Source organism: Catharus ustulatus, chromosome 1 (assembly GCF_009819885.2).
Source record: "Catharus ustulatus isolate bCatUst1 chromosome 1, bCatUst1.pri.v2, whole genome shotgun sequence".
NCBI lineage: Eukaryota > Metazoa > Chordata > Aves > Passeriformes > Turdidae > Catharus > Catharus ustulatus.
In genome coordinates, this window is record NC_046221.1 from 93,331,416 (window position 1) to 93,358,607 (window position 27,192).

The 27,192-nt window shown below is 35.3% G+C and overlaps 1 protein-coding gene across 4 annotated transcripts in view; it reads right to left on the minus strand.

The window, feature by feature from the left end:
* Positions 1–27,192, minus strand: part of PTPN3 (protein tyrosine phosphatase non-receptor type 3) — a 183,100-nt gene that overhangs the window by 40,671 nt on the left and 115,237 nt on the right. For 3 of the 4 annotated variants that reach the window (XM_033064824.2, XM_033064834.2, XM_042779417.1), the window contains 6 exons: positions 25,291–25,378; positions 20,528–20,616; positions 15,290–15,353; positions 9,680–9,852; positions 5,823–5,957; positions 4,528–4,704 (listed from right to left, as the gene is read on the minus strand). In XM_033064824.2, coding sequence (XP_032920715.2) covers positions 4,528–4,704; positions 5,823–5,957; positions 9,680–9,852; positions 15,290–15,353; positions 20,528–20,616; positions 25,291–25,378 — 726 coding nt within the window. The remainder of the gene's footprint in view (positions 1–4,527; positions 4,705–5,822; positions 5,958–9,679; positions 9,853–15,289; positions 15,354–20,527; positions 20,617–25,290; positions 25,379–27,192) is intronic. The other variant, XM_033064844.2, reaches the window with a different exon arrangement.

Consider the following 27,192-nt stretch of genomic DNA (forward strand, 5'->3'; position numbering starts at 1 on the left):
CAAGGGTCAGGATGAGTTGATGCCAGGTAGCCTTTTGCTAAGACACAACTCTGTAAAAACTTCTCAAATTAAAGCAACTTTTCCACAAAGCTAACTTTAGAAATAATAAAGCCTCATAACTTACTTTGTATCTTTAAGAAAAGCCAGTTTCCTGTATTCATCACTATTCCCTAATGTATATCTCAGGGTTTAAGGAAATCTGAAGACATGTAACCTCACAGAAAAAGAGAATTTTTCCTCTTTGCTTAAGATAGGACATTTAAAAAGTCATTAGCAACAGTGCTTCAATGAAGAGAATGAAAATCTCTTGAACATCTTTAGGGAAGCCAAGACTATGGAAAGCAAATTCTATCTGAAAACAGTTATCAAACCATTGCACTTACTAATTAGTATGTTTTATCTCAATGCTATTCTTGAAATAATTTTTAGAACAAAATATTAATGGTACCACGTCCATATACATGCAGGCATAGTATAAGCAGAGGGACAGAGTGAGTATAACATGTAGTCAGAAAACAGACTGGGTTACCTGTTCTGAACTGGTGAGGCACAGCCATAAGAAAGCCTTGTACAACAGGGAATGCAAGATGTAAGACTTTGGAAGGTCAAGTGTGGGCTCTGTGTCCGTGCTAGTGTTCATTTTTCAGTGGCAGTAGCGATCAGCTGAAATGCTCAGCAACAGGGCAACAAAAAGGAAGAACTGACAGGGGACACCTTTCTCACAAAGGCTGGAGAGACCTGGGCACTGCCATTTTTGACAGGTTTTGTAAGCAGCAATTATTTGAGATATTTGGCTTAGATAGGCAAACCTATTCATGCCCTGCAAATGAAGTTCTAGATAATGTATGGTAATGTGGGATTAGAGCAATTTTTCGTCTATAATACAGATGCAATAGACAGCTCTAATCTTTTCTGCAGACACTAAACTGAGAGAGAAAAATTGCTTCTTTTCACTGTCTGAGTTCAAAGCAGTTCTTGAATGTGAAAGTACCTTAGATAATTTGGGTAGCAGGAGCAAAGAAGATACACCTAACACCGTGTTCACTAGCTTGCTTTGGCTTTTTGTAGTTCACCTGTGTGCATGGTTTGCACTATTTTCCAATTTTCTTTTTTCCAGTCACAGCCTGTGGTACACACCTCAAATTTCAGTTAGAAAGCACAGTGTTCACACAAAGCACATTTTAAAAACTGTTATTTTGTTCTTAAGAGAAACAAGAAAAGAAATGATTAAATATTATCAACCCTCATTTCCAGCATGTTCATTTAAAGGACTTTAACATCAAACATAGTTCTCGGTGATGACGTGCTGATACATTACTATACCTTCAAAGAAATAAAGAAGAAATATTAACAACTGCTATGTTTTTTGCTCTCTAAACTAAGAGCTATTCCACATAATTTGTTTTCTAAATTGTGTACTGTTTCATAGAAGGAAAGCAGAACTTGATTGATTCCTATATGTGAGCAAACAGAGCAAGGAAGAAAATTAATTATTAAGAAAATAAACATACCCAGTATCGTCAGGAAGGAAAAAAAAAAGCTGTATAAAGCAATAAATGCAGGTGTATGTACTTTTGACAGCAACGGTTGCTTCTACATTTCTGATACCCAAAGTTCCAAAGTGCCTTGGCAGGATTGGGTAGGTAGCAAGCCTTGTACATGAGTTTTAGCTATGATTTCCCTCAAAAAAACATTCTATCAGAACAGGTCAGTTTGAACAATAACAAACCACTCATCTTGACAAAAAAATGAAAGAGAGGGAAGACTACCCATATCCTTGAAATGCTGATGGTAGCTGGAAAAATAAGTGAAGAGCTACATCCCATGCTAACTGCAGCTTGCTGCAGAAATTCTAAATTAAATTGATGTTTACAGAAACCAAGCTGTTGCAGAGTTATTATCAATATGAGGTCACAGACATAACCATTCAGTGATTAAATGCCAGTATTTACAGCTGTTTGCCAGCAGCTCTCTAAAAATGTTTCGGATATTTTTAATGCCAAAGCTATTTAGTAGTTATAATTAACATTAACTAACACCTTTATTAACAGACACAGTGGGCTAGGCAGTAAAAAAAGGGCCCCCTAAAGATGCGTATTAGCAGGACTGTGGGAAGTTACTCTTGGCTCTGCTCTAATGAAAAAGAAATTGAAAATCTGCAGGTTTTTTTTCCATAGCATGTTTCTGTTATGTCAGCTCAAATCCACTGAAGACCAACATGGCAAAAATAGGTAGTTGGCTTTACAAGACTTATCAGTACACTGAAAGGTGTTTTACAGTTAATGTCTAAATATTCCCGATGTGTGGCAAAAGCCCAATGAAAGTGTCCATATTTAATACTGAGAATATGCAAGGTAAACTGTTTTCTTACAAAACATATTTAGCTGATAGGGTAAGATCCCATCCATCAATACAGCATTCAAGGAAATAAAGATTTTACTACACATACATACTTAATTTCACTTTGCATTTTTCAACAAGGGAAGTGAAGCAAACAATAACTACTGTAAGATTGCAAAAGGAAAAAACTGGAATGTGGAAAACAAACTTCAGTGTAGAGAAAAAGCTGTTTTTTTCTTTTTAATGGCTACTTTGCATTTTACCTCAATTGTTAAAAAAGAAATTATTAATGACTATTTTACTTCACAAAGGTCTAACAGTCAACACAACAAAACATCATTTATTCCATTCTTATTCCAAAACACACAACTTGGATTTAATTAATCAGATTTATACCAGCATTTTTTCATTTACCTGCAGAGTATCAAATATTATAAACGTACACAAAAAAATGATAATGCATTTGGGATAAGATGTAAGAAGAAAGGCAATAGTTTATGTGAGGTAGTAACAGTAAAAATCTCCACAGTCAGTGATATTACTAAGATTCAGCACAGTCAGTGATACTCAGAAAATAAATGACTGTGCTATTTTCAAATTTAGAACATCCTTTTTTTCATTATCTGAGAAAAGGCATAAAGGCAGGCTTTTCCACTCCTTTCTCAGTAGCTATAACATAACTGAAAGAGGAAGGAAAGGAAAAAAAACAAAAAAAAAACTACAGGAGAAGAAAAGACAAAGGAAAGCAAAAAGTCCCACAATGTACTAGCTGGCAGGACACAATTCGCCGGTCACAAAACACAGCATGGCAACATAATTTTCTGTCTACAGCTTCTATCCGCATCGTCTCTTCTTATTTCAGCCTCTCAGTATTTTTACTCAGAAAATACTTCTAAAAGTGTATCATCTGCAAACTTCAAAACACAGCAAAGACATGGTTTGCTATCTCTGACTATTCATAACATCTAAAGGCCTAACTTTTATGTATTATCATGGGTACTACTCCCATTCGTGCTAATAAATAGCACTAAGCTTCAGTTCTCTTCCAGTCAGAAACAAAGAAAAATGAAGTGACAAACTTAAAATACTTAATATTATATATATTAAAATACTTAATAAAAGAGTGACAAAATCCAAATATGCATACATGTCAATTTTTTCTTTCTTTTATTGAAAACTCTGCTGTAATGTAGTAATAGTATTATTATAGAATTTTAAGAAAATAGTTTCAATCAGAATTTAAAGCTATATTTAGTACCTGCACACTGTCACAGAGGCAGGTGAGTCCTATCAGCTTCCATTTGAGACCTTGCTTCTCAAAATACACCTTGCCTTAAAGTCATTAGGCATCACTAAAAACCATTTTTCTTTTGCAGTGCTACGAAGGAACACACACTTTAACACATAGCATTCTGCCCAGCTCCAAGTTTTAAAGCAGCTGTTTTCTTTATGAGACTGAACAATTAATTACTTCGTACATTATTTCTGAAGCTGATATTGGGATAATATGAAGTTATTTGTTTAGTGTAGCCATACATATAATGTAATACACGAGCAAACAAATAATCAGAGTGCACAAAGACAGGGACTTCAACTTCTGGCACTGAACCTAGCAGCTGTTAAAGCACTGCAGAGGAGAACACACTTGGTCCCCAAAGAATACAGCCAAAAAGCAGACACTTCCTTTAGACAAGCCATTGACAGTTCCTCTGAAGAAGAAAAAGACGGATGATCACCAGCATTATGTTGTTTTTGAGTACACTCAAATGCAACATCTCTTTCAACTGACAAGGTTGAGCTGATGATGTGGAATGTGAGTGAACTCTTAAAAGAGTTCACTAAGTCTTTCTCCCCACAAAAAAGATTTTTGACAGGTAGGAAAGGGTTGCAAAAGCTACCAGGAAATAGATATTAGAGATTCGAACATACATGCCTTAGCAGATCTTCTAATTTTACTAACAGCTCAACTACTGTGTTTAGGGATGAAGGGCTGGTTTGCTTTTCACTTGTCACTTTGTGTAATGAAATTTGCAGTACAGCAATTGGTAAAAATAAAGCTTATACAAACAAAACTTATCGTAACTTTACAACTGATTGTGACTGTTTCATACTGCAGCTCTTTGGGTTTTTGTTTGGTGCTTTTAAAAAAATCAAAATAGGCAATCTATTGTTTACAGAAGTCCTTACCTCCTCCTTGGACTACGGTGCTGAGAGAACTCTGAATCACTGTCCTTTGTGGGTGGAGACCCCTTATATGTGTAAAAAACATCCTCTGTTTCAGTAATATAACTAATCTCATTCGTAAGGTTATCTACAGATGAGTGTCGTGGTTTGCGGATTTCGCGACGTAGTCTAGGACTCCGCCTTAAAAATACAGAATACAAACACAAGCAAGAAGACTAAAATATTTAATGAAACTTTATAAAAGAAGAATTTCTAGCCTTTCACAGTTATGATCTGAATCTTCATAACAGGCCTATAAGTCTCACTTCAAATAAACAATTTTTAAGCATTCTTATGGTATACTAGGCAATTACACACTGCTAGGTTCAGTAGGTTGAACCTATTTGGTGTTTCTCCCTTGTAAAATGCAATTTATATTATTGAAGTTTTAATCATAGGAGATTTTTGGTAGGAAGGGACTCATGGGGGTCATCTAGTCCAATCTGCTGCTCAAAGCAGTGTCAATTAAGGTCAGAGAAGGCTGCTTAAGGCTTTATCCACCCATATCTCAAAAAATCTGAAGTATGGAGACCACACAACTTCCCCAGTCGATGACTTCCATGTGGTGAAGCAGTTTTTCCATTATATCCTGACAAAACCTCTTTTGTTTCAACATATACTTGTTGCCTCATCCTCCCATTATGCAACAGTGAAAATCCAGCCTGTAGCTGGCCTCCTCCTAAGTAATACCAGGCTGTTAGTACCTTACCTTATTAGCCTACTAGTAGATGTTATTAGGAAACCCCCGCTTCTCCAGGTTGAACATGTGCCACTATGTCAGCCTCTCCTAACAGAGTAGGTGCTCCAGTCTTCTGACTACCTTGGAGCTGGTGGCCTTTGCTGAGCTTGCTCCAGTTTGTCTTGTATTTGCAGACAAAAAGCATTGCAGCATTCTAATAAAATTTAGAGAATGCTAAGCCAAAAGGGGATACCACTTCCACTGACCTACTATCTACACCTCTGTTAATTCTGCCAGGTTGGACTTCTTTGATGTCAGGGTACACCAGATGGCTCATGTACCACTTCTGCCTATAAAGATTACCAGGTAATAATTTCTTAATTTGGGTATAAGATTTTGGCAAATGGCATGAAAGCCTTGTTAAAGTTGAGGTGACACCCACCCTTCTGTTGTCACATATATTCTCAGAGTAAAAATGTTTAAATATTATGTACACACTACATATTTATTCTGCTAGAGTACATGCAATTAGAAACAGTAGAAGATTAGAAGGTGTGAAAAAGGCTGAAAATGGATTTACCAATTGGGGGTAACAGGAGGTGATCGAGAAGGAAGACTTTTGGTCTCTAGGTGCTCAACTGATAAGGATCGTCTCATAGATGGGTTCCAAATCATCCCACCTATCACTTTTCTGCAGTACTGGTTGTTTACAGACCTGAAAAGATATAAAACAACTACATATGAGTTATTTTGCATAGAAAACTTAAATGAAATAGAAGATCCTTATGAAACTCAACCTCATAATTTCAAGCATCTCCTGCTTACCCCTCTTTACTTATGCATTTACATTTTCACAAAGACATTTGCTGTCCCTTATTTGTGACAATAAAAATGATTGTTAATCCCTGCTACATTGCTAATCACAAGCCTGGGTAAAAATAACTTTTTCTGAGAATTATTTTTAACCCTATTGTGTTCAAGAAGATAGAGGGGAAATCAGGAAATTCACTATGTCCTACTGACACTAAATTGAGTGCCTGACAAAACACAGTTCAAACACAGGCAATATGCTCTGAAGCTTCCCTGTTAATATTCACAAAGAGGTAGCAATTCAACAAGAGCTTCACTGAGCACAGGACATCTTTACCCCTCTACCTTCTGCCTCATTAAGAGCTATACCAGACAACACTACTGTGGAAGGTAGTTACTTTTGAGTGACGTATTCCTTATAGAGACAAAACCATTAAAAAAAAATCTGACATGAAAATAGGATCTCCAGGTCTGGACTGTTTCTTGTGATAATCTTACAAGAAAAGGGCTGCACCAGGAAAAGAACCACAGCTAGGAAAGCAATAAAAGCATCTTAATAGTGAAAGCATTCAGCATGAAGAAAATCTTTAAGTAGACTGAAATTCAGATAAACTCTTATTCACCATTTTATCCAGCATTTCACAATTCAAGAGATGAGAGATAAGATGCTCATCCTTGAGTTACAGGTCTAGAATTTCTCATGGAAGAAACAATTTATTAGTTACACAGAAAACACCTTTGGCTCATTAAGCCCTGAGCTGTACATAATGGGAAGGCGGGATAGTAGGCTATGTAAGGATTTACTACAGAGCTGAAAAGTTTCAATTTAACATAGCATTAAAAAAAAAAAAGTTGTAGGTATTATGCTAAAATCAAACCTTAAGCATGCTTTGCATTGTACTACTTTTTGTTCATGTACATAAAAGAAAAAGCAACCCGTAATTTTTTTTCATATATACCAAAGTATTTAATATATCTTCATGATTTTAAAGGAAATCGATTCCTTCATCTTCTAAATGTACTTTAAAACCTTCTCCAAGTATAAAAAACAGAAGAACAACTCAGTATGAAGCATCTACATGATTAAAATCAGCTATCTATGTATGTTTTTATGCTTAGTAAACGAAGTCCATCAGGTCAGGAGAAGCTTCTGGCTATACTACCCATTTTTGTTTTCTAAGACTTTTGAATACAATGACAAGGTATTAGCCACTCATCTTCTTCAGAAATTGAGTTCTTTCAAAGAAGCCTTACATAGTTGGAACAGAGTGAAAGACTGGAAAAGGGGGATGCATTATGAAAAATGCATTGTGAAGAACTCCACATTAATCGGCTTTTCTTTTTTACAAGTGGCTGCTGATGCATTTTCCAACACAGACAACTTGAAGTGCAACATAACTCATATGATAGAAGCCAGAACTCGAAACCCTAACTCTCATCTTAACTCCCTAATTCTGACTACAAAATCACTTAGAGGGTATGTCTCTAGATATTTCAGTTATGGCACAGAAAAGTAATAATCTCCTGAACTTCAAGTAGTTGCCCTTCAGATGCCAAATATCAGCATATTTCTCAGCAAACATTCTGGGAGGCTGCCAAAGCCTTTCTGGAATTGGCTGTACCATCTTGAAATGATGATTCCTTTTTCCCATCTATTACTGAGGCTATCCTTGGTGAAAAATACGATTTTTAGCTTCTCAGTAAGGAATGAGAATGCATCTAGGAGAGGTTATTCAGCATTCAGTCCAGAATTTACCTCTCAGATGTGATTCAGTCTGCTCCTTGAAGAAGGTTTACAAGTGATTTATACAACTCAGCAGCCTAATTTAAATGGAATGCCTCCAGTACCTTAAGCTAAGAGAATTAAGAAGGGCACAGTATGTGCAAAGAAGAAATTGTACTCAAGTAATGCAACTATTTGAGCTGATGCAATAAATGTTAGGTTATCTGCCTCACACAAGTGCAGAAGAACACAGAACAAGAAAGCCACAAATTCCATAGTAAAACCTGCGATAGTTAAGATGGTAAAACCTGAATGTGGCATCCTTCAAAGCTGATGGAAGCTGCATGAAAATAATTCTTGAACGCGAGTCAATCTTAAAACCATCAGGACTGCACAATGTGGTCAGTGGAGGTTTTGTGTGCACATTCGATTTTGTGGTTTGGTTTGTCTGTGTTTGTTTGATTTTTACAATTTAAAAATTTGCTCCCTTTCATAAGGCAGAAGGAAGTATCTCTTTTGATTGTGTAACTTCCACATGAGTTCAGAGCCATCCTTGAAAAGGAGCATAAGAAAAGCATGTGAAAAAACAGAGAGCCACCAAGGTCTGAGTAGCTATTTTAAGCATGTTGATATCATTCAGAAATTGAAGCTTATCCAGACAAAAGACAGAAAAGTCAGTCTAACAAATTAAATGTAAAGTTAAACTGTTAAGGGAACACACTACAAAAAACTCACAAAAACACACTACCCACAAACAAAAAGAAAACAATAAAATACTTCTCCAAAAATCATGAGAATATGCATGTTTCTAAAGAGTCTACAGATCATCAAAGGGTCAAAAAAACCCCCAGAATCCAGACACAATAATGACACAAGATTTTCTTTTTCATTCACTATTAACATGAACTATTTTTTCTATATTTCACTACAGAATATTTTTGGGGGGTGGGGTAGGTGGATTGGAATAGGATAGTATAGGATGGACGAGACAATAAAGACATAGGACATGACACCTTTGTAGCTGAATTGCTGACAAATGTAACAATAGAACAAACCAGCATAATGGAAGCAATCACTGAGATTGATTCTTATCAAAAAAGTTTAAAAACCCCTAAGACAAGAGAGCAGAGTAAAACCTCCCACTTCCAAAATCACACAGGATGGCCAAAATAAAGGTCAACTGTAAAAAAACGAAGAAGGACATTATAATGTCAAGTGACTAGACAATAAACTGGCAGCTAAGCTTTAATGACAACAGGGCCCAGTTACTGCATATGGGGAGGAATAATTCTAGCTTCATATAGGAAAATCACAGGCTCTAAAGAATTATTTCTTGGTAACTAGAACTTAGATAACACTAGGAAACTACCAGCTCTGTAACTAGAAAAATCCAATAAGACAAATAAAGGATTAGAAGTGTCACAACAGGGGTATCTTGAATACCTGAATGGGAAAACGTCTTTTATCTTTATGTCAGCAATAAGTGGTTGGAGTGATGCATTCCAGAAATTGCCCCAACATATTAAACAGAATGTGTACATGACACTAATGGCTAAACATTTCAAAACAAATCTGTTCTGCAAATTCTCTTACCGGATCATTAGCTACATGACATTTTTCCTTTCCAGTGTTTTTATACTTCAGACTGAAGCAGTAAGTTGAAAAAATAGCAGTAAAACATATATCCAAACACCTTTTGAGGCAATTGTAAGAAAAGCTGTACTGTAAGGAGATCACATTGCAGAAAGTAAAACCACTACTATATAACTTGCCAAATGGTTCATATATAGACTGGAACAAAGCTGTGGACAGGACTGAACCCTGCCACTTGAATTTGAGACACCACTGACACAAATCCTCCCATTCCCATCACAGAGCAAAACATGCTTTGAAACAATACTTACTTCGCTGGATTTCTAGAACCCAGAGTCCAATAATGTGTTAATATCTTTTTTTCATGAGGTAGTGACTTCTTTGCGTGAAAAAATGTGTGATGCTCTACACAAGATTTCCAAAGATTTTTGCATGCTCTGTAATTTAACATGTTGAAGGCAACAATATGCTCTCTGGATTCATTCTGTAACAGTAGGGAACACCATGTTTCAACATACACAAGTAGATGAAACAGTAAACAAGGTCATAAAAAACCAATAAAATTATTTTAAGCTTAAACATGAAATATACATTGTGGCAAACAAACAAAAAATCAGCAAATATAGTAGATTTTGAGCTGGAGACGGCCAAAATACCTCTGTGACCATGTGAAATTCCAAACTGCAAAATGTGCACTTTACAAATTCATGAAATGTTAATGAAATATTTAAATCTAGAGGGGTAAAGATTTTGTATATGTGAGTATCAAGTTATACTGATAAATATATTTTCATGTTCACAGTCAGATTTTGACCCCTTAAGGCAAAAAAATTCTTTAAAACATTCCACTATGGGTGCAATGTCAAAAGTAAAATCCCCTCATTCTTTGAATTCAAACTCTTCATGTAAGGCTTCAATTCAATAATGTTCTTCCAAGTGCCATAGACTGCAAAAAGCCTATTCTTGATAGTCTTTCAGAAGAAACTGAAAATGTTAACAGTGATCTTTCTTGGAGGAAAGAAAATAGTTGTGATGGGACTGGAACTGCTGTTACTGCTGTTGAAATCCACTCCTGCTTGGATGATAACCTGAGGCCACAGTGTTAAGAGGATCAGAAAGCAGCAGAATATAAAACTTGTTTGCATGATGTCTCGATGCAAACTCTTACAAGTAACTTCAGGGCAAAAGTGCCAGTGAAACATGAGTGCAACACAATTGTGCTACCAATGTTTATCCCGAGAGTTTCGTACAAGAGAAAGCCTTAGTTAGTAACCTAGTTATTGATGGAAAGAAAGTAGAATGAGAGCAAAGCAAAGAGTAGAAACAAAGGTAACATGAGTCAACTGCCACCACAGCTCAGCACTTCCGTGAAAAAAATGCAAGTTTTCATCACTCATCTTTTCCAGCTCCTCTAAATTATTTTGACATCTCAGCATATAATTAGACAGGCAACCTTTTGCTTATTCACCGCAACAGCCTTGTTGGGAAGTAACTATAAACCATTTTGGTTGGAATAGTCAATCTGTTTTTCTTCTGTTCTTCTTATTTCTAGGCAGCATTTTACAAATGCCACATATCTGAGACCAATCCTGCATTTTTCAAATCACTTCATGTCTAGTTCAGAGAATCTATGGCTTCAGACATGCTTTTAAGACAAACAGTGAAACTCTCAAGAGAAAAAAAGATTTGCCTCTTGATTTTACATAAGCACTGAAAGACATTCAACTGATTACAATCTTTCAGGAATGTTTTCCCTATATCTATTAGACCATTTTAGAAGTATTTTCTTTTCAAGATGTGGGTTTGTTATTTGAGTCTCTTGCATATTGGAACAGATTCATCTTTGTCAGTTCACCACAGTTGCTTCTAAGTAGTCATGCAAAATAAAGCAGGAAAGCATAGTGGAATCAAAACTCAAAATTTCTTGAAATATATAAAGCATACATCACAACGGTTTTAAAGGCAAATGCAGTTTCTGACGTACTCCCTGTTGGCTGAACACCACTTGAAGGGTTTTACAACTCCAGTAAACAAATAAAAAGAAATGTATAGATATTGTTGCCCTGAAGCACTGGCTTTTCAAAAAAGCCACAAAAATTATTTTATCCAAGCATCTCAATTACATTGAAAAGCTATAGTACAAAGATTAGGAATTAAGTATGTCTAATATTCTGTTTTTTGAATTTAGGTTTGAGAACAGTAATGAATTTTGCTTGTTACAAGTATGCTTTCCTGTTGTCACAGAACCTTCTTAGAAGCCTTTAAGTAGGTTGAAAGTTTTAACATGGATTTAAGCTAGGAAAGGTATTTTGAGAGGTTTCATAAAAATTTATTCCATTTTTAGACTAATGTAACGTTTAATTAATAACATTATGCCTCACTAACAGGCCACCTTGCAAGTCATGCCGTTAAAACTGTACTTTTTTAAAGGTGAGCAGACTTCTAGTGGGATTCAAGGATCTAATACCCATCATATTACTCAACTAAAGTTCTAAAAGAATGGGATTTTAATGATTACCAGAAAATCAGGATTAGAGAAATTTGAGGTCTTTAAGATAAGGGGAACAATTCCACTCAGCTAAAGTGTCTGGCTAGTTCAAAATATGGAAGAACTTCTGCATCAGTTGTATGCTTACTCCATTAACAGAAAATCTGAAAATATCTACAGCACAGAAAGTAAAGATATATATTTTAGTATGCAGCAGATGAAGTTGGTTTTAAGCATTAGATAGGCACATTGAAAATAAAAGTTAATTTCTGAAAGGTACAAAGTGTTGCCTGTAAACAGCAGAGTTCCTATTCCTACCTTAAATCCTGCACCCTTCATTAAGCCTACATGTCATGAGTTTCTACAGCACCAGACATTCACTGATTCATCAGTCTTGCTCCCCAGTCCTTATTTGGCTCTTCAGTAGAAACAGAAATACTGCATACTCCTAATCAAGTAGCTGAACAACAGACCGGAGCAGTGGGAGGGTAAAAGAGAAGGTGAGTAGAAGGGAAAGAGTGAGATAAGGTAAGTTGATTTTTCAGAAGAGGCATGTAAGGAAAGAAAAATGGAGTAAAAGAAATAAGGAGAATAAATCAATGAAACATGGCACATCCCAGGGGACTGTAAATTCATTGCCTTTGGAAACTTTTTGTAGACTTTTGTAAAGAATCTACATATGACGTACAAAATACAAAGTAAGTGCTATAACACTTTCGTCTTTAGTCAAACCTCATCAATGAATATAGAGTATCTGCTCTGTTTTCCCCACATTCTTTCATCTTCTTCACTTTCAGATTCATTTACCTATTTGTTTCTGTATTTCCAAGTAAAAACCTCAACAATTCAAAGACTGACAACAATGCATTCATCTACCCTCATGCACCTCTCAAGCATCCCACTGTTCTAGTGAAACTCCTAGGACTCCACTCTCCTCTCTCCCACTGCACAGCACCAGCAAGCTTTTCCAAGCAATACAACTTGAGTACTGCACACTTGATGCCCTAAATTTCAAGCAAAGGGGGCTGACAATGATGGATGCATCCACAGATTTTGTGGCACACCTGGTCTGCTTTTTCATATGTACTGAGAAGGACTAAAAAGGTCATACAGCTGGCCTTACTTTTGTTACAGTTCTGTAGCTATTTAGCGTGACACTATGTGCATTACTGTCACCTCTATAGGTTATGACACAAAGAACTATGATCACTTAAGGTAAGCTAAAAGAATCAAGAGTCTTGAACTGTCATCATCTTTCAAATGTTTAATTGAACAAATTAAGAAGGTTGCTCTCTTCAAAAGTGACACAGGTCTCCAGAGACCAAAATTCTGCTTTTGACAGCAGTCAAGTCTTTATGTAATGAACACACATATTTTACATTAAGTGCACAGATTGTTCTATATTGATACTTTATTCTTCCATATTCCACAACCACTGTGAGTATACCCATTTTCAGAGAATCATAGAATAGTGGGTTGGAAGGGACTTAAATTCATCAACTTCCAAGCTCCGTCTTACTAATCATTCTCAGAGTTCTGTTACTACTACAGACACATTTGGAATCTGCTGTTTGAAAGCCTGTACTTATCTGCATATTTGAAAATATTTAGATTTTTAAATTACAATTTTTAAATTACAGTAATTTCACAAGTATAAGGCATACTGAAAAATAAGGCGCACTTCCAGGTGTTGGCAAATTTCTGAACTTTGTCCATATATAAGGCGCACCAGACTACAAGACGAAGTTTTTTTTTTGCAGCGAGGATTCACACGCAACAAAGTAATGAATTAGTAACGGAATTGCGTGATCGCGCGGTTTACTAGCTCGGCTTGGGACCGGGGCTCGGCTCTGCTGCTGGCTCGCACTTCTGGATTGGCAAGTTTCTGAACTTTGTCCATATATAAGGTGCTCCGGGGTATAAGGTGCACTTCTGGGTTTGGGTCAAAATTTTAGTCAAAAGGGTGCGCCTTATATGCGTGAAATTACTGTACTATTACTATTAATTTTTAATCCTCTAACCCAGGAGAAAAGTTACTACTTGCAAGTGTTTACACTCACAAGTGAGTCGAATGGTTTATCAACCACTCATTTCTTCATGCAGTGAAATATATATGAATAGACTGTGACATGTCTGCATATAAACAATATATTTAGAAACTTGGGGCTAGTAAAAAAAAAACTTAAGATCCCTTTACATACAGTGTATAAGGACACACCCTGTGCATGTTACATGTGTGTGCAAGCATTAGTGCAGTAACACTATCTCTGGATACTGTTTAAACATGAATTCTAAAAAGTAACATGTACATACTTGCACACTCTTCAAATTTCAAAGAACCCACCAAACTGGGAAAAAAGAAAGACACACAGAAAAGAAAAAGGAAGAAAAAATTTTTCTTTTGGGTAAAAAAAAAGGCCTCCTAGAAATCTGTGTTCAGAAGACCTTCTAATAAATGTGGGTCAAAAGGTGGTCTAGTAACACAGTTCCTATAAATTTAAGAGCTTGTGTACTAGCAGAAAGAGCCTTCATGAAGTTTAGGTACAAGTTAACACCTTTTACTAAGTTCTCAAGTATTATCCTCAACTGAATTAAAATATTTATACATCTGCTCATCACTAATTTCTGAGAAGTTTTTTTTTCTGTCATATAAAATAATCTATACCCTTCGTAAAAAGAGATCTTATTTTTTTATACTGTGGTAGCACAATAATAGTCAATAATTAAGATTTCCTCTCCCATTAAACATACTAATATTTGTTCTTCAAAGAGCATAAAGTAACCAACAGAAGCCAACTCTTAACAGTTGAAAAATTTTACATTAGTTTTATTAACTATATTCACATAATTTGCCAACTCCTAAAGCCTTCCATGTTACACACAGCAGGAGATGTGTTATTCCCCTTTTCAACCTCATGTTTTCCAGCTGCAAAGTTCTCCTTTTCTAAAGGAGCCTTGCTTTCCTCCTGAGCTCTGAGCCCCATCAGCTGAAGTGACCTCACAAACTCCCTCTAGATGGGATAAGCAGTTATTTAGCAGATTCACTGCATTAAGGAACTCTGCAGGGCAGGGAGAGCAACAAACGAAAGAGCAGCAGATGCTGATGAGAAAGGGGAAATACACTACATTAATAAATATTGGAGAAAGGATGGAGATCTGCATTTACTCAAAGTCTCCAAGGGATAAGAAACCTCCATGGGAAAGATACAGTTCAACAGACTAAAAGTAGAGGAGTTCAGTGTTGGAAAAGAAACAAAAAAAAGGGAAAAAGAAAGGGAATTAAGCAGACCAGAATAGCAAGAGCAAGTTAACAAAACAGTTTCAAAGGCAAATTAGCCCAACAGAGCTTTTGGATCAGCAATTTGTAGGTTACATTCAATATAAAATATTGAATATGGTCAATCGAGTAAAACAAAATTAGAGGATTACTTACATGTTTTTGCCGTTGTTGTATAAAAAACTTTTTCCTTTTAAAGGAAATTTTTAATATGTTCACCCTAAAAGAAAGAAACGGGACATGAAATACTGAACAATGTTTAGACTGATAAAACAATGAAAAATAATACTGCATACAGTGAGCCTGAAAGATTAGAGCTGCAAAATATTCAATGAATAATATGCAGCCATCTCCTGTGTTGAGTGGCAAATAGATGTCCTCATTTAATCTTTAAATAGTTCACAGCAGTTCTCTCCCACCAAATCTATTCTTGCATCAAAAAACTTGATGACACTAAGCTGCACAAATGTTAAATGCGTCAACTTTTGTACAACTTTAGAGTCATATGACAACTGTGACTAAAGGAATAAAATTTAAGACCCTAATGACATGATAAGGTTGGTCGTAGAACAACTGAAACTTCAGCGGCTTTGCAGAATTGGTTTCATAACGTGAAAGATATCATGTACTTGTGCTAACCACTAAACAAAACCTCTAGAAAAAATCATAATTTTATAAGGTTGGAAAGTGTAAGAATGAGTGTTAATATATTTTTTCACTTCATTAACATTGCTATGTAATTTGTGTGGTAATTTTAGAACTGAACACCTCTTTTAAAATATACACAATGTGAATACAGGTAAAGATTACAACTGAAATCAGTGCTCAAGCAATTTTCATTTTAAATGTATGCTGATCAGTTTTGCTAAATTAAACAAACTTATACCTTCCTACAGTAAAACAAGATTTGTCTAAAATACCTAAATTTTCTCTCCAACAGTTCTACTTCAGTAACTGAAAACCTGAATTTTTTGGACAAAGAAATCTCTGATCTGTGGTCAGCTGGAATTTTATGGATGCCTTAATGAAACATATTTAAGATCTGATCAAGTCATATTTTCCTGAAAAAAAGTCATGAGAGGGTTTTTTTTAAGTTTACTGCTAAAATTCTCAATTTTTTCGTGAACTGATGCTCCACAGGATGTTAGATATCAGGTATGAAAGTCCTCTCAGTTTGGCACAATTTTTGCATGACTGTAATCAAGTGGGATGGTATAAAATTCATTCCTCACTGCTCATGGGAGAGGCATTTGAATTATAGAGCAACATCCTTCATGGACACAGGAGAGTATATATGCCAGTTACTAATAAGAATATTCATGGAATTACCTATCCCTCTTCCTGCACAAGAGGTGGAAAACAGTGTGTGCCATTTTCAGAAAATGCTTTTCTCCATCAATTACAGAACCACCGAGAAACAGGTATTTCAATACTATTCTTTGACAAGACAAACAGGTCTGAAAATTAATGGAAAGTTGAAATAGTATCCACCTCTCCTGTTAGGCCAACTCTTAAAATACTTGTGTCACTTGACTTGCTACCTCAAATATCAGTGATCTGTGTTGCTCATCAAAAAGTTCTTGATTCTGAACTACTTGACAAGTCATACAAATTTTCAGTTGTACTTACTGAGCTGCAATTCATTGTATATCAATTTTCTCTTGATCCTATGGCTATTGTGCCTGAACTAGCACTACTCAAGTTTTGTCCTTCTGATTCTTTCTTACCAAATTTCTTGACTTAGACTGAACTTCAACAAAAAAGTTTTTGGAGTTATTCTCAGCTTACACAGTTGTTGTCATGGTCTGCTCTTACCCCAACATGAAGGCAGCAAAAATGCAGGACACAGACAATTAATCTTGCAGACGAAGCAGAAAACCTCCCACCCAACAAAAAGGGAAATGGCATCCCAAAGCACCAGAACTCTCTCAATCCCTCCTCTACACTCTGGGGTTTTTTTTCTTAAATTAAAAAATAAGAAATAAAACCTGAGAAAACAACAACAAAAAAAACCCCACCACAAAACCAAAACAACAAAACCAAAAACACCCCAAACCCCACCAAAACCATGATTCACTACATGATCAGATAATCACTTCAAGTCAAAGCAGGGCTTTAAGTCTCTTTATTTGATACTCTCCTAAAACTACAGTACCCCTCTCAATTCCATTCATTCTTCTTAAAGTACAACTAAGCCTATTTAGTTCAGGCATGAAGAACATTTTCAACTCTGACATTTTCATTTAACAATAGCTAAAAATCATTTGCATTGTTATGCCCACAAATTGACTGAATGTTCACACCTAGAAAAATCTACAAAAAGATCCAGGAGATTAAGGTGTCAAAGATTTAGACTTACCAAATTCTTGAAGATGCTATACCCAAAAAATATGTTAATGGGATGCAGTTGCTATTATTGTAACTGGTGGTTCAGTGGCCCTTCTCTCTCATCAATGATCTATCCAGTGACTATGCAACATTCACAAATAGTTAAATTTCGGAGTTTACTTATAAAACACTCAATAGCTGTAGCATTTTAAGAATAATGGATCTTTTGGGTCCCATCTTCCTATCATTCAAGGGCATCAAAATAGATTTGTCACTCTGTGGGCCAGCCACAGAATCACTAATTTTTGATTAAACTGGCAGTCCTGTCCTAGCACCTAGTACTAACAGCTGGTAATAGTGACTTGAAGCAAAAAAAAGTTTCTTCACTGGTAAACCTTATACTTTGCCACTGAAGAAAAGTTCTGTCTGCTATGTAAGATAGCTGTTTTCCAAGTTTTAACTAGCAATGTATCATGCATTCCTCAAGCAGTTTCTCTGAGGTTTTCAAAGCAGTGAAACTGCATATACAAAACAGTATTTAATACCTAACTAGTCGCTGTTGATATAGAGAGCATTTGTGGTTTTGCCATTAATATTTTACTTGCAAAATCGGTTTGGAAATTACCACAGTACAGTTAAGCATCCTTGAGAATAACTCTGCAGAGTGTATAAAATACTGCATTAAATCCAAAGCTATTTTTTAAACCGATCTTGCCGCTGACTGATCAGTCAGCTCTTTATGTAGGTTGCTTTGATTGAAAAGCCTCTTTTTGCCAAAGCAGAACTCTATCATTGCCTCTGTTCCTGAAAACTTTTGGTCCCCTTTGACTACTACCATATGGCATAGTTGTATTGTTGTCATCCACTGCAGAGTATTTTACTTAAAATTTTGAAGAGTGCTTTGATGGTGTTTGCTGCCACCTCGAGTTTTAACTCGTTAATGGTGAATTGCAGTCCATAGGAAAAACCACTTGACACAAAAAGAGTCTAAATAAATAACACTTCAGGCATTACAGAAATATATCCTGCTTTGAGGTATTAAATAAAAGTGAGACTCCATACTACTAATACATCCTAAGCAACTCCACTCTGGTGGCTTTCAGTGTTTGCTTGTTTTGGTGGGATCAGGGAATGGACACTATTCCAGCACAAAGAATTATGATTAACTCATGCAAGACGTCAGAAATACAATATAAAAAGTTAGCCCCTGCGTAGGGAGTTTTTGCTTTCAGGATGAAAAGAAATTTTTAGAGACAGAGTGGGGGAGAGTGAGTGAGTAGACAAGTTTGGAACAACTGCATTAGCTGGCAGCTGAAAATATTACTGCCTAAACCTCATATTTTAGAGTGGGAATTATTTGAACTTAAAAAACAGTGGGGTTTATTTCCCTCATTTTTTTCTGTAAATGAGAACAGGCTTTTGTGAAAAATGTTTTACCATCTGTGTTTTATTCCTCTGTGCTCTCCAGGAGTAAAAGTAGCATAGGAAGTTGTAGATTCCTCCAGTGTTGTGTGCTATAAACGACCTTCCCCTTCTCTCAAAAAATCATATAGTCACAGATTTTAAAATGCCATTACTCTGTGGTTTTCAGGAACAACTATTATCCATTCATATCTTACTTAGGTCAACTAAGTTGGTAGAACAAGACTGGCAGAAGACAGAAAATGTGCCTCCAACTATCAGGTTTTAAAACCTGCAGTGGTTCAAAGAAGCTGCAAGGTTGATGTATGAAAGAGCAGCACTCAAGGCACATAGAAGAAAGATAAGTCTTTTATGCTTCAATGTGCATTAGAAATGGAAAAATATAAGTTTTCACTGTGCTGCTGTATGAGAGCATTATTACTGACATGCATTTATCCAGGATGACTGCAGTATATCCCAGGGAGTTGAAATGCAACTCACAGCAAAGCAAAAGAAAGGAAAAAATCCAGAGACTATGAAGTATATTTTCTCCTGGAATTTTAATTGAAACTGATTTTATTCCTTTCCTATAGAAAATAGCTGTTTGGTTGGGTTCATAAACGAAAGGATGGAATGACACTAGTATTTAAAGAATACAGCTAGGGAGCTTTTTCTTTTCTTGCATAATTAAGGGCCAAAAAGCAAGTACAACCTATTGGAATGTATTTTTCTGTCTTGATTCAGAACACTGCACTATCATACTGAAAAAGTTATCCAGAAAAATTGTTACAAATTCAACAAAGAACTCATGTATAACATGACAAAGCAATAGTTTTATCAAGTATAAAAAAACAAGTTAATACTTCTTCCAAAAATGAAAGACTGGAAAAAAAAAATTCTTTCTGATCCAATCAAAAAAACCTTAAGAAAATGCTTGGCCTCCATAAAATTTCTAATTCAGGTTATAATTTTTAGTATGGTATAACTAATGAAGCCTGAAAGCACTTTGAAAAAATTATAGCTTCTCATGTCATTCACATTAGAGTTCTTGTGCATATTATTTCTTTGCAGAGGTTATTTTCTATAGCATAATCAGGAGTTCTAATGTTTTATGCATCAGAGAAGGTGTCTTGCCCGCTCGTTAATGTTATATACCCATATTTGATGAGATTTTAAAATGTCTAAATTATATTATCCTACTTCCTGTAAATCTGAAACTCCAAATAACTCATTTTACATTTCTACTCCAAGAAGTATCTTCTTGCTGAATGCCATGTTAAAAAGTTCAGACTGAACTTAATTCAGATGAATTAGGAGCTGAGCTTTAATAGCAATACTGATGGGTTTTGTTTGTTTTTAAAGAGACATATTATTGGGCATAACAGCAGCAAATCTCTAAGACCACAGGGTCCTTCCTATTAAGTACTCATACCTGTATGCAAATTAACTTGATCAAGACTTTACACAGTGCAAGGACTTCAAAAGTCTTAAAGATTTTAAAGCCTAGGTAACTTTTCATTTTTATCTAAGCATAAGGAAATACCACAATACACCATAAAGAACAAATATATATGTTGTAGGTTTCTTTGGAATAAATATGAAAACAAATGGAAGTAAGATTGAAGAAAAAAAATGGACATATTTCTTTAGAATAAAGGAATTTACCAGGGATAGAAGCTTGTACAGATGAGTTTTCTATATACAGAAATTCCACTGGATGCAATTCCAATCATAAGATCTAGATTATGGAGATCCTACAAAAGAAAAATACTGTAAGAACACAGATGAAATTTATGTCATTCACATTTATCTATTAATAAATTCATTTTCAAACTGTCTATACCTAAATTGCTCCACTTGAGGGGGGGGGAAACATTTCTGAGTTTTGATTTTTGTGCGTCTCTTTCCTTTGATGTTATCTATTACATATTCGAAAAACAACTTGTAATGTTCATCCTACTACCCTGGATATTCCTTAGGGCTGTATCAAGAGAAAATTTGCAAGTCTAGCCTTATTAATTTCAAGAAAGAAGTTAAAGTACTTCCCAAGATTAGTCAGGTAAATGCCACAGAATTTTGGGAACTGAATAAAAATTGCCTGTTTTAAAAAGAGAGGAAATAAATCCTTGCTTTTTTTTAAAAGGTCTCACCAAGAAAGACTGCACAGGAGGTGACTACAATTTTGCATATGAGAATATGTTGGAGAAATACATATGTGTACATGAATATTTCATACACTAAATGAAATCCATTATTAATTGAACCAAAAGCTCTGCATTAGCTTAACACATGTAACTGGGAAAAAAAAAGACAAATTTACAATCCTTTCTAGGTATTGAGTTACTCAAGGCACATTCTTCCATATAAGCAAACATTTGAGTTTAAAAAAAAACAAAAACAAAAACAAAAAGGCAGAGAGGAAGATGCCGGATGGTCATTTTGAGCCTAAACCCACACTGATGTTAAAGAAGTTACAAATCTTGGCTTCCCACTTCTTATGATCAATACACACTTGTGTTATTGTCCAGATTTCTAAACAGAGATAAATGTATACATAAATCCACATGTACGTAGAATCCATTGTTTAAAATATCAGGTTTGACTCAAAAGCAGTTTCAGACTCCTTTTAAAGGACAGTCAATGATAACAGATTCTCTTAAAGCCTTCAGTAGCACAGCTGCTCCTCTAGATGGTACTCTGGGCTCAATTAACATATGGCTTTCCTCCATGTCCAATCCCAACTTCTTTACATTAGTAAGGTACAGGAAAATAGAACAGGTAGCATGTGCTCTGACAATACTGCAGAAAGTCTACAATAAATCCTTAAAAAATAGTTGAATTGTTGAAGTGTGATACACAGGAATTAGTGAAGTCCAACTTAATTTGCAGAGCGTAATACAGGAATCCAGAACTGACATCCCTGTATTTTAATATATGGGAAGAACACTGAGGCACTCAGGAGATTAACTGCCTGTAAGTTTAGCTGTTTCTGCCATGATATGGCCAACCTAAAGCAGGGTAGAAAATGGTGTTATTAGCACTTGGAGCTTAGTCCAGGTTCCTGAATTTAAAAATCAATACTGTGAAGAGAAAGTAGCTTTAAAAGTAAAAGCTGAAAACCTACATGATTAAGCAGAAATAAAGGATTATCTAAAACACTTGATAGAGATTAATTAGGTTAAACTACTCTATTTTCTCCAGAAGCTTTGTCAGAACAAAGTTCATTCTTCACACTCCCCTGCACCAGCTCAAATCACTAATCTCCCATGTTATTTGTTATTATTAATTCTCTGGTGTTGAGCCTAAGAAACATAAAATCAAGAGGCTGGAATAGCATAAAAACAGGGTCTCTAATATGAAATATTATATTGATGTACAGCTATTTCCCTTTCAAAACATCATGCTGTTAAATTGCACAACCAAAATAACATGGAAATATTTATTTAAAAAACAGGTAACATGAAGAAGATAATGAAAAAGTTATAAAGATAAAAAATTATTATGCCAGGCATCTAACTAGTTAAGTACTGATTCACATTTGATTTAATTTACAATTATCATCTTGATTTTTGTAGATATGGAAATAATACTGATTCAACAGATTTCCTATCTTCAACTTGCTGAGTAAAAATGAAAGATGAGTTAACGGGAGATTAATTATTGAGCAGATGGGATAGTGATCCAGAGTGAAAAGGAGTTTAGGAATTCAAGAAATATCAATATAGTTTTAAGATATTGAATTTACTCTCCTGAGTCTCCTAACACTATTGCATTTTTAAATATTTTAGCAGTTCAGATTTTTCATCAGAAAAAAAGCAGATGAAAACTGAGCTCAGATTAAAGTTGCATGTTTAGTAAGCAGCTAAAGAGAAAGCTCACGCTTATGTTAAATATTTAACTTTGTACCATAAAACAAAAAAAAAAATAAGGAAGCTATACATTTATGAAAGCTATACATTTCAAGAAACATTATACAAAAGTATCCCACTCTTAACCACCAGTACAGGAGAACCAGCTTCTTTGGGCCATTATTATAAATGCCAGACGTAACCTGGTTCTTCTGCCATGCACAATCTAAGAGGAACAAGATCATCAGAATCCACAGAGATAAAGCCTTTCACAGAGACACAGTTTAATTAGCCCCTGCTAAATCTGGTCAAGGCACTGGGATGTCAAAACTGGAAGGATGATTTAAAAGCAGTACTGAATGGGAAGAGGATATCAGGAGGTACTGTAAACACCCCTGCCAAAGCAGGGGCAGGACATAGCCTCTATGCAGAAGCAGCTCGTAACCCTTCACTGCAAACTTCTTACAGGCCTACAAGAGCAAGACCAACCTCATGGTAGCTGACAGGTTTGCCTTGTGACATTCCATCCAAACTGACTTGAAACTGATGTTTTGAAAGTACAAAACTGCAGAGACAACCAACTACACCCCTACTACCAACTCCCCTTCTCAGCTTCAGGTCATTTACAGCTAGAGGATTTCCTGGTTTAGAATCTTATTTTATGTTTAATCGACTCTAGTGACTGCCTAATTGCTCCTGATAGCTATTTCACCTTGGGCATCCATAAAATCAGAAGTAACGGTTACAGTTCAACTGCAACCTTATTGAAAAAGTTCCTTTAATTAAAACTTTTCTCTTTTTGGGTAGACTATTACCACAGGAAAGAAAAGAAATTGTCGGCTATTCAATTCTCCATGCTGTTCACCTACTACAGAAAGTTTTTCCTTAAAACATTCATGATTGTTATCCTTCTCGGTACTTTTCTTTTTCCATTATGTACTCTGAGATAAAGAAGGGAGAGGCAGAATGAAGCTCTACATTCAAAGGATATCAAAACTCAATTTGAAAGGTGGTATGATATTTTCTGGTTTGCTGTCCTTCCTAGCAGCTTCTAAATACCTAGATTTCTAGTTCAATTGCTAGAAAAAACCGATCACTTCAAATATTTCATCCGTTAAAAACTGAATTGCAATAAATCTTTAATTTTTAATTGAAACAGTAGCAAGATGTTCTTCAGTGAAATTTCATTTAGCTGAAAATGTCTGAATTCAGTCCATCTTCACTGCTTGGCACTGGTATGACCACTACTGGCGTCCTGCATGCAGTTCAGTGGCCTGCAGCTCAGGAAGGATAACGGAAATTGGAAGAGCTTTCAGCAACAACATCCCATTAATATTAAGAGACTGGTCACATATTGGAAGTCTAAGCACTTAAGTTGGCTTATCAAAATATTAGGCTATAACAGAAGTTAAAAGGCAAATATCCAATCAAGTTAAGTGCATATAGTGATCTCAAGTGTAATACTAAGAGCTTCTTCAATAAAGTAGAAAGGTGACAGATGACTCAATGGCCAGACAATGTACCTATACAAAATAAGATTTAATAAAATAATTTCCTTTCCTTTCTACTTTTGTCCATTCTTAAAAAAACTGTCTAGCTTTTGAGCACTGTATTTCGTGAATATGAATGTAATTACAGCTGCTTCATACAGAAGTACTTTAGGAATTCCTAGAAATCCAACGCAACCGTCACTTACTTATGGCAGCATAAAGTAAAACCAAAAAAATATATTGAAGGAAGCAAATTACTCTTTCTGTTCCTTCCTCATCATTAAAGAAATTTTTCATTATAACTCTGTGTCAGGATTATTACCAAAACTCAAAAAAATGTTAAGAAAACAAGAAGTCATCTTCACCTAGGAAATCAATTCTCTGTAGTACACTTCCTTTAGTTTTTATACTACAAGCCTTACACCAAAACAATTTACTGTTGCAGAGAAGCACAAAAGGTAACTTGCACACTAGGATGCAAATAAAAAAGTATTTGGGGGATTTGCTTCAGATGAATAGTGTAGCCAAAAAATTAAATAGCAGTAGACAGTGAAATACTAGGACATGTTTCTTTTCAATGCACACCCTGTATCTAAAAGATTTCAAATACATTTTTATTGGTCATCTCTCAAGCTGTTAAACACTTCTTAGATTTATCTTGGAATCAGGGAATACAGGAATTTAAACAACAACAAAAAAATCTCTATATTCTTAATACATAAGAAATTGGTGCTAGAAATTCAGAGAAATTAAACTCTTGAAACACTTGTCAACTAATAGCACTAAACTAGAGCATTCATTTTCTTTCACGGTAAGACACCTTTGCAAAATTATCAAGTAAAAGATTTGCAGTAACTAAATAGTTTATCTTAAAAAAAACTTTGCTACACTTTTGAGGAGCTCTAGCTTATTTGGTTGAAATTCCAGCACCTATATCACACATAAGTTACTGAAAAATAACCCAGTTCTAATTCAAAATAACACATGATGACATTAATATTTAAATATTACATTTTTAACTCCTATTTATTAATGTTCAAAAAAGCATATAAATTTACTTTCCAAGGGAAAAATTACAATGTAAACATACTCTACCACTGTGCAATTCCACTCCATAGAATTCAAGTGTTCTTGCTATATTTATATACCAGGACTCTGCTTCAGATTTCTTGAGGCCACTAAAAGAAGGGAAAAAATAATAAATAGGAACCACAGACAAGTAAAAAATAAAAGAGATTATATCATATTTATTCCAAATGCATAAAACCAGAAGAATGGCAAAGTCCAGTGTCTGAGAAATAGTAGTGCCATTATTTCTTTACTGGTGAAGGCCCTGCTAAAGCACCCTCAAAAAATTGAGTGAATTATACATGATTTTATTATCTTAGCCATTCTGTACCAGCTCTTTTTAGAAAAATCTTTATCTGTTATGCTGAAAGGGATGAGGAAACAATTCCCCTATAAAGTCTTACTTTTCAGTAAGAAGGTGTATCTGGAAATATTGTATATTTCAGAATCTCTCACAAAGAAGTAATTTAGAAGAAAGATTAGAAGCATGAATGTACTAATAAAATAAAGGGGAGAGAAGAGATTAAAAGTTATGAAACTCACCAAGGAAAAGCCATCTGAGTTTACTTAAAATCTGTAAGTCCTACAACATTTTTTTCTCCTGCAGCTAAGACATACAAGCATTTGACCTTCTCATCTCCATGAAAGATTCTATAAATACAGGTAAAAACAGCTCTTTGCTAGGTAAGTTTCCAAAACAACATGCATAAAATTATATTAATCAAATGCAGTTTAGGTACAACCTGCAAAAACCTGACATAACATTGAGTTATGTTAAGAACTCCAGCCTCTGATATTTCCAATTAATATCCCTCCTTTTAAATGCAAAGCCATCAAAATACAGTACTCTGAAACAGCCACACTACGAAATATTATATCATGCTGCAGAAAACTGAAAGCTACTTGAACTGGAAAGTCATGGCCAGTGTGCCTTGAGGATGTCATAATATCAGAAAAAAAGAGAGCAAAGATGAAAAAAAGTGCTGCTTGTCACAATCCTGAGCTAAACTGGTTTCTCAGATCTACATGTATACTGACTATTGTCACCCTGATTCTGAAAAAACTTTAGTAGACCTTATCTCTTTCACTGTGTCAGAAAACTAGAGAAGCAAACCAATGCAAAATGGTCATTTTGTTATGCAAAAGGATGCTGAATATGCTTTCAAGAGTACATTACTGTCATTTTAAATAACTTGATCAAGTACTTTGTTCAGAAGGTCTGCTGCACACTAACAAGATATGCCTGCGAATTTTAATTCTCAATTTGTATACTCCATCTAGACCAGACCAGTCATGCCTTGTGTCTTGAAGGGTCAACAGGTATCTCAGCCTAGATATAGGTTTTTAACTCATCGTTGTTACACCCTCTTGCTCAATTAGAGGTGAAACAAAGCCTTCAGGTCCCTAAGCAGATGGTAATTATTCAGTGAGATAAATGGGCAAGAGGAAACTGGTCTTGATGTTCCAATTTTTATAGTTGTTGATATCCAAGGACTAACAAATCTCATCTGAAATATAAGCATCCTATTTCATTTCAAATGCATTTTTCTCTTCAAACTGATGGCTGGCTCTAAGCAAGCACTATGAAAACCTTACCAATTTGGACAATATCTGCATCCTAAGATCTCAGGTTGCTTCTGTAACTAAGCAAAACACAGCAGGAAAACCATGTTAGAACCAACTACATACAGGAAAAAAAACCCCTATGGATTTAGGAATGAACACAGAAGGAAAATTTCTGAAGCTATATCAGTTCAATATGACAATAGCAACTACATACTGTCCACTGAATAGTGTGGCATGGACTTACTCAGGGAGTACTTCCTCAGATTTTGCAAAGCAACATAAAATCTAGGTAACAAAAGCCTTGCACCGAGTTACAACACATAACACAAGACACAGCATAACTTCTCAAGTCTGTATT